At 33.2% G+C, this 8,736-nt stretch overlaps 1 protein-coding gene across 1 annotated transcript; it reads left to right on the top strand.

Moving 5' to 3' along the window:
• On the top strand, nt 352-1,143 carry LOC109350818 (lipid transfer protein EARLI 1-like). The gene has a single exon (XM_019592122.1). The coding sequence runs from the start codon at nt 384-386 to the stop codon at nt 888-890; it is 507 nt and encodes a 168-aa protein (XP_019447667.1). The 5' UTR covers nt 352-383; the 3' UTR covers nt 891-1,143.

Below are 8,736 nucleotides of genomic sequence, written 5' to 3'. Positions count from 1 at the left end.
TTTGTAATTTGGCTAATTATTCTAAGTTTCAAACTTTCATAACTATATATATAAAATCATTCCATTTGAAAAGAAGTTGACAACTAACTACACTAAAAAATACACATAATTCCAAATTTGATACATAAATTTTTCGTTTTCCCCAATATTTACATATCCGACATCCAAGTTGAGCTGCCAGCTTGTGTGGCTTTAGTTTCTACCTATAGGCTAACTCATTCACATGGCCTAAAATAAACCCATTATTTAACCTTAAAAAATAAAGAAGGCACCAACCTTTCCCTATAAATTAAAACCCTCCTTCTCATTCCTCTGACACAGCAAACCAAATTAGTAACTAGTAATCTAAAAGTCTCTAACATTCATTTCATAATCTTTGTGATATGGCTTCCAAGGCTGCTATTGTTCTTTCTCTCAACATCCTCTTCTTCACTCTGGTTAGCTCCACTTATGTCCCATGCCCACCACCCGCAACACCCAAACACACATCTCCCCCAACCCCTAAACACTCACCACCACCAACCCCCAAACAGTCACCACCACCAACACCCAAACACTCACCACCACCAACACCCATACACTCACCTGCCCCAAAGGCACCATCCACAAACCCTGCTGACCCAAAAAAGCAACCTAGTTGCCCCAAGGACACCCTTAAGTTTGGTGTGTGTGCTGATGTGTTGGGTCTGGTTAATGTGCAACTTGGGAAGTCATCAAAGGATGCATGTTGCTCACTCATTGATGGTCTTTCTAATCTTGATGCTGCTGTGTGCCTTTGCACTGCTCTTAAGGCTAATGTTCTTGGAATTAACCTTAACGTTCCTATCAACTTGAGCTTGATACTCAACTACTGTGGAAAGGATGTTCCCAAGGGATTCGAGTGCGCTTAAATAGGAACTTCATATAATATGCAGTACCTTCAATTTAAGTATAAGTATTAAATATTTTGTTAGGTTCATTATTGATCATGAGATTTGTATAATTTGGTTTATGAAGCTCGTTGGCACACTTTATTTTCAATAGGAACATTTCTGTCATTGCTGATTATTATTATTGTGATTGTTGGAAGGTTACTCGCGTTCCTACTTCACCTGTCTTTTGTAACCCGAGTGAAATTTCTATAAATAAAATTCTATATTTAAGCAGCTATTAGATATTTCATTATCTTTATTTATTTATGTATGGAAAAGGCCTATTGAATAACATTAAATCAAATCTTTGCCTCATTTAATCAATACATTAAAAAGATAAATGTTCTTTAATTATTTTCAAGCATGAAGTTCTTGTTTGTTTGGACTAGGATTTTGCAAGATATATGGTGAGAATCTTCACGTTGAATTTTGCGTGGATAAATGTATGGAAGGGTTGTTATAAATGTATAGATCACTTTTGTAAACATTCAAGATTAGTAACTAGTCGTAAGCTTGATAGACTTTCGAAGCTTTTTTTGTCTTGTGAAGGAAGTATGGTTAGTTTGGATGATGAGGCATGATGTTTTTTTTCTCTTGGAAGTCATTCAGTTACTTTCAAAATATATACTTAACTCAAATTATTTTTGATAGAGTAAAAAGAAAGATACCCAATTACCCTCTATTTCAACAAACCCAAAATGTTAATTAGATTGGTTTTTTTTAAATAAATGGTCTAATCCAATCCAAACCTACTCAGATGGAATGATTAGTTTAGATCATCCTAAGAAGGCATATTGCATTTAATTTCTTTATATATATTTTGATACATATAGGGAGATAAATATATAATTTCTTTATTTCTAATGATATTGATTTAATTCAAAATTATTTAGATGACCCTAAGAAGGCATATAGCTATTGCATGCCTGAGCTGTCTTTTTTTTTATAAGAAAATTTCTTAATTTTTTTTTTAAATTAAAGGTGCAGTTGTACCACATAAATATGTATTAATAAGAAAGGATTATAAGATGAACATTACAAGTTTCTAAACCTATAATTAGCTGTCTTAGACAGGTTGCAGTTTATAATATCAAACATAAATTCAATCACAGAAGTAATAATAAATATTAATAATTTTTTATAAATAAATAACAATAATAAAATGCTCAAAAAAATTCATTTAATATAGTTAACCATTAATAAACTTTTTTATGATTTTAGCAACTAATAAAAATTCTCTTTAAGATGATTAAAAAAATATATTTTTACATAGTAACAATTATTATAATGAGATAATTTTTTAGACATTAATCAAAGATGGAGGAGGGTTGCGAAAGCGCTTTTCGTCCTTAACTCATCTTTAAATGGTCGCACTACGTAGTTTCTTTTCACTCGATTAATTCCTAAAATAAACAAAAAAAATTTATTTTCAATTAAATTAACAATTAATAAAAAACATGTTCACTAATAAATAAATATCAAAATCAATACTTTTCACAAGAAATAAAATTTACTAACCATATAAAGGATGGAGGAAATGTCATATCTGAGAGCTTCTTTTTATCAACTCATTCTTTCGGACGGTTACGCTACGCCGCTTCTTTCCTTAATTATATCATTAAACCAACAAAAAAAATTCTACCAAAGAACTATGTAGTCTTGATTCTCTTTATAGGGATACGTAGGAGTAAAGTTCTATATTTAAGCAGTTATTCATGATTTACTACTCTTTATTTACTTATTGAAAATGGCTATTGAATAACGTTAAATCAAATATTTTCCTCCTTTAATTCAATACATTAAAAAGATAAAAATTCTTTAATTAATTTCAAGCAAGAAGTTCTTGATTTTGGGACTTGGGATTTTGCAAGATGGTGAGAATCTTCAACTTAAATTTCACGTGGATAAATGTATGGAAGGGTTGTTAAAGATGGTTTGGTTTCAATGTTGTTTTATCATATATATATATATATATATATATATATATATATATATATATATATATATATATATATATATATATATATATATATATATATATATATATATATATATATATATATATATCAACAAGAGGTTAGTCTAGTGGTGTAAGGTCTCATTTGATCTACTGGATGACCAAAAGTTCAAGCCATGAAAGACTTTAGTGATCCATACTTTATATCATTCTTGATTAATCATGAGACAATACCAAAATTGACTATTACTTGTTTATTGCATGTTCATGAGAGACATTCATTATCAAACATTTGAGAGTTCACACTTCCTGGTTTATTGGCATAAGAATTGTTTAAATAATAGAGTTTCAAATGAATTATGTAGCTAGGAGTGATACATGAATTAAATATTATACTCTGATTTGAGCTTGAAATTCCTTAGTGCACTTGTCTAATTGTGTGAACTTGTTTATTGGCATATGAGTGTATGTCATGATAATTGATGTGTAAGTTCTACTTGAAAACCCAAAAATGTTTTAAAAAATAACTCAGCTTGGACTCTTGTTTGAGGACAACCAAAGTTCAAAGTTCGGAAGAGTTATTAAGTACCAAATTGATCATATTTTATACATTCTTTTTACAGCACTTTAACTACTTAATCAACTCAAATGAAGGAAACTATACTAATAAATGATTAAAACTTGATTAAATGGACAAGTCTCACCTCAAAGAATTATGGGAAAAAAGCAAGTGTTGAACAAAAACAAGAATTCAACCATAACATGTCCGAGTAAAATCGCGATAACTCATTCTTTCACCGTTGCATTGAACTGAATTTTGGATATGTTGTTCCTAACTAATGGATCTTCAATGTGAACTGTTGGATCATTTGAAATAAGCAAAACTCATTGTGCTGAACATAGTTTTCCACCCTCAACACAAACAACAAAACATTTTCTATTGTTTCTTCTACGCCCAACGGAAGTTGGTGCATTGAAATGTCACGAAAAGACAGCTTGAGGTACGCTGAGCGCATAGGACAACACTAGAATACTATTTAAGGACTTCCAACTCAAACCATTTGATACACACTTTATAATAGTGATTTGTAATACTTCTTTTATGAATTTCTAGGGTAGTTTGACTCATTTTAGTCATGGGATCAAGGTGTTAGTATTAGATGAATTAATCTTTGCTCATTTGTGTGTGGTTCTACCACCCCATGAGTTGTGTTTTATCACTATCTTACTTACACCTTGTGAACATGAGTAGCTAAAACTATAATCATCTTTTAGAGCATCCAATGACTTATTCACAAGTGCAATATCACGATTAATGCTAGCCCCTTGAGTTCCTACTACTCCATGCAAGTAAGCCTCCAAACTATGCCAGCTAGTTATATCCTCAGGCAACTTCAAGTACCCATAATTCTGAGGATTAATCATCAATCCCTCACCAACGATAAAATATCCAAGAGGAGGATACTTTAGAACAACATCTAACACATTTTCAACACAATTGATTCTCAGATCATTGTATTCAGCAACTAACCTCTTGAAGTTGATGACACCAACACCTAGTCTAGCAAACACAAAGGCTGAGATTAGGCACCCTTTATATAACCATTTGCAGCAATGTCCACTGCATTAAGGATTGCTACTACAACTCCTAAACTAAGACCAGTTACAATTAAACTTAGTTTTTCACTCTTAGATAACTCCACCAGCCTTTGCATCTCACTTGTCACCACCAACTAAACAAACCAATACCTCAAGCACTAGAGTGCAAATAAAGGAGATAAGAAACTGCCAATGGATCTAAGATAAGAAACTGCTAGCCACCCACTAGGTTCCCTCAAACAAAGCTTGATTCCTAGCAGCAACATATATAACCAAGAGAAGGAAAACAACAGCAAAAACCACCAAAGAACAACAAATTGAAAAGATAGCCAAGTAGAAAAACCAAAACAGAAAAAAAAACAAGGTAAACAAGCCAAAAGATAACCACACCAAACTACCATCGATTGATTCTATAGTTAGGTAAGCCCAACCGAACTCTAAAGAAGTCCTGCCCAATAGAAGCCGAAATGAGATCCCACCAAGTAAAAGATTTAGAAGAGACGCCAAAGGCTGCTAAGGAATCAACACAACAATTCCCTTCACGAAAGATGTGAGTAACCTTAAGATTCCTATCTCTGATAAGAAATAAGCAATTCCTCCATTTGTTAGTAAGCTTCCAAGGCATTCTAACTTTCCCAGACAAAGCTTGCACAACTAACGCAAAGTCATATTCCTACCAAAGAGTTCTCCAGCCTCTGTTATGAGCGATTTCAGTAGCCGATAAAGTCATGCAAACATCAACATAAAAAGAACTTTCAATGCCATAGTAGTCAGCAAAACAACCCAACATCACCACACTTCTATCTCTAAAGATACCCCCACCACCAGCTAAACCTGGAGCCCCTTTAGTAGCACCATCGGTATTCACTTTTATCCAACCCATATGAGGAGGCTTCTAGATGACCTGGTAAATAGAGGGAGCTTTACGAGGTTGAATATCTAACTTAAAAGCCTTGAGAAGAGAGACCTCATCTATGGAAGAGATGTCGTAGTGCTTAGAAAGGTTACCCGACAAAGAAGTAGCATCTTTAATCAAGCAAATGCCAGAGTTCTTAGACATGTATTTGTTCTCAAACCTGATCTTGTTTCTACAGCGCCAAATAGTTCCAATAGTGTACACAATAGCAGCAATCAACATGCTCTAGATTGTCGACTCCAACTTTTGTTGCACACCAAGAAAATACTATTAACAGAAGATGTATCAAGAGGCAAATTAATGACAATGCTTAACCAGAAGATGTATCAACACAATGAAAGTTTGAGAAGGGGGATATTGGTAGACCAAATCATTTGGAACCAGGAAAGTTGTTGGTCGGGAAGGAATATATGATTAATGACATCTTTGAGGGAGACGTTCCTATTCTCATAGTGATACCAAAGAAGTTGGTCCTCCAATATACCTTTAGGCACAATCATCTTGCAGATATCAATGGATAAGTGAGGGAAAAAATGCAAAACGATTAAGGAAGAAACCATTGTCTATGTATGATGAAATCAACAATAGTCTTTTTGAGAAATTTGGACATTAAAAGGGATATGAAGAGAGTCATCTATGGTGCTACCAAGCCAGTTATCCCTCCAAAAATTAATTTTTCTACCATCACCAATAATCCAAATTGTGTTATTAAGAACAACCCTCAGCTTCAACTTTATGCCAAACCAAATATAGGAGTTGAGATGTCTATCGATTGACATTTTGTTGGAAATAAATCTATCCCTACAAAAGTTAGCCCGGTCTAGATGAGAAGACATCAACTCCCAATCCAACTTCAGGATAGTCGCATAATTAATCTTTTTAATAGACATGATTCCAAGGGCCCCTTCTGAAGAAGGAGAGCAAACACGATTCTAGGCTATTGTGACCATTTTCATCTCAGCAATATCCCAGACCAAATGAAGTTCCTAATGCATTTGTTGACGTATTTCAGAAGTTGGCTCGGCCAGGCATAGACATGGAAGCTGTAAAGAAGCATGTTGTTAACAACCGATTTGACAAGCTCCACTTTGCCTATTATGATAACAATGAGCCTTTCCAAACAACTAATTTATGGACAATCCTGTTAGCAATAGGTTGAAGGTGAATCTTTCTAGGTTTTCCTTTGAAGATAGGAACCCCTAGGTAAGAGAAAGACATGCTACCTTAGGAGAAACCAAGGGTAGAGAAAATGGACAAAGATATAGAGGAAGTGATTTTTTCAGCATAGAACTTACATTTACTAGCATTAAGAAGTTTGCCGGAGGCTTGACTATAATCTTGAAGAAGCTTCATAAGGGAAGAAAGGTGCTACTTATGACCGTCTCAAAAGATAAGAATATCATTCGCATAAAGAACATGACTAGGATTAATAATCTTACTTGAGCCCACAATCATCTTCATTTTACCCTCAACAACCAGTTTAGAAATGCAACTGCAAAGGACATCTTCGGCAACGCAAAAAAGAAGAGAGAGGATCACCTTGTCACACCCCTATTTGATTTACGATCATCTTCATTTTACCCTCAACAACCTTTGATTTATCTATCTTTGATGAAACCTCTTTGTTGATGAGAGATGATTATACGGGCAACAGAAGCTAACCTATCAGTCAGGAGTTTTGTGATGATTTTGAACTTAAAGTTAGCTAAAGCAATGGGCCTAAAGTCCTCGATTTTATTGACACTATGGAGTTTAGGAATCAAAATAATATTGTTAGAGTTGAAGTTTGGGAGGATCCATCCCTGAACAAAAAATTGGACCACTGTCCTACATATATCATTACCAACAATGTCCTAGAAAGCTTGAAAGAAACAACCACTAAAGCCATCAAGACCCAGGGAGCCATCCCCATTTAGATCAATTCTAGTTGGATTTCCGATTCTTGCAATTATCTCACTCATTTGTTTTGATTTTCTTTCTAGTAAACTTCTTTTTGAAAATATTGTAACCCCCACTCAAATTTAATAATATTATTGTTTTCAAAATGATACAATAGTGGACAATAGGAGTTCATTCCGATCAATTAAAGAATTTATATATAAAAGAATCAATTAAATATATACGCAAATTATTTTAATTAACTATTGAATAGGACAAATACCAAAGTCAGGTACAGAGAAAAATGAGAGGAACACTCTCATACACGATGTTGCGGCGAAAATTATATAAGAGTAGGTGATTAGAAAATTCTGCATAAAAAATCAATTAAAGAATTCAAGTTTTCATAAATTACTATACATGTCGTTGCAATTAGAGTACAAATTCACCAATCAAAACCACACACATATCATAATCTAGAAAATTATCACTTGCCATATGTCCAAATAAGCTACATCCATAAGATTGAAATTAATCTGAACTGATCTAATTCTCATTGTCCACCGAAATTAGTGATGCCAATGTTGTAGTCTGGTATATTCCTCTCACTACGCCATAATAACAAAACAACTACACTTGAAATTATCATTCAACCGGGGTTTTCGGGCGCTGCCTATATGAACATAGTAGAATATATAGGGTTAAATTCAACAACTTTTTTGAAAAATTAGCATATGAGTTTCTATTTTAATAATATTTGTTGGTGATTTATAATATATTTTTTTGAAGTAATAACTAATTGCTTTTTTCATATATGTATGACCAAGTTGCATTATATATGAAAAATTAGCATATGAGTTTCTTTTAACAATTTGGATGATTTTCGTGCAATATTTACTCCAATTGCATCTTTCAAAATAAAATTAAATAATTTTATAAATACATATTATGGAATAACGAATTTTAACAGCGCTCATTAAATCGAACGATGTTAAATGTGTAACTTTTAGCAGCGCTCATTGTAATGAGCGTTGTTGATATGTCACCTTTAACAATACTCATTTAAGCAAACAATGTTGAATAGATTCAAATCAACAACTCTTGCTTAAAAGAGTGTTGTTGAATATCTTAGGCATACATACAACAACGCTTGTTGAAGCAAGCATTGTTGAAGCTATATCGACCTATCAAATTTAATAGCGCTTTCTTAACAGAGCGCTATTGATTATCTTTCGTCATGTATTTAAGAGGTTGTGCTAGGAAGTGTTGTTGAATGACCATTGTTAAATACTTTATCTAGTGTAATGGGTGTAATGCAAACTTTATTAAATGAAAGGCTCAAATCGATTAGATGCTCGGTTCATGGTTGAACTGGTTTGACCAACGAGTCCGAGCCAAATTTAAAACATCGCTTTCCATTGTTTAACAATTCTTAAAGGGAATAAGTTTTAATTATTTAGAAATATATATATATA

This window comes from Lupinus angustifolius, chromosome LG06, assembly GCF_001865875.1.
Source record: "Lupinus angustifolius cultivar Tanjil chromosome LG06, LupAngTanjil_v1.0, whole genome shotgun sequence".
NCBI lineage: Eukaryota > Viridiplantae > Streptophyta > Magnoliopsida > Fabales > Fabaceae > Lupinus > Lupinus angustifolius.
The sequence above is the reverse complement of the archived record's forward strand: the minus strand, read 5'-3'. Positions and strand labels throughout refer to the sequence as shown.

Coding starts and splice junctions, on each gene's coding strand:
- LOC109350818 (XM_019592122.1), top strand. CDS start 384: ATGGCTTCCAAGGCTGCTATTGTTCTTTCTCTCAACATCCTCTTCTTC.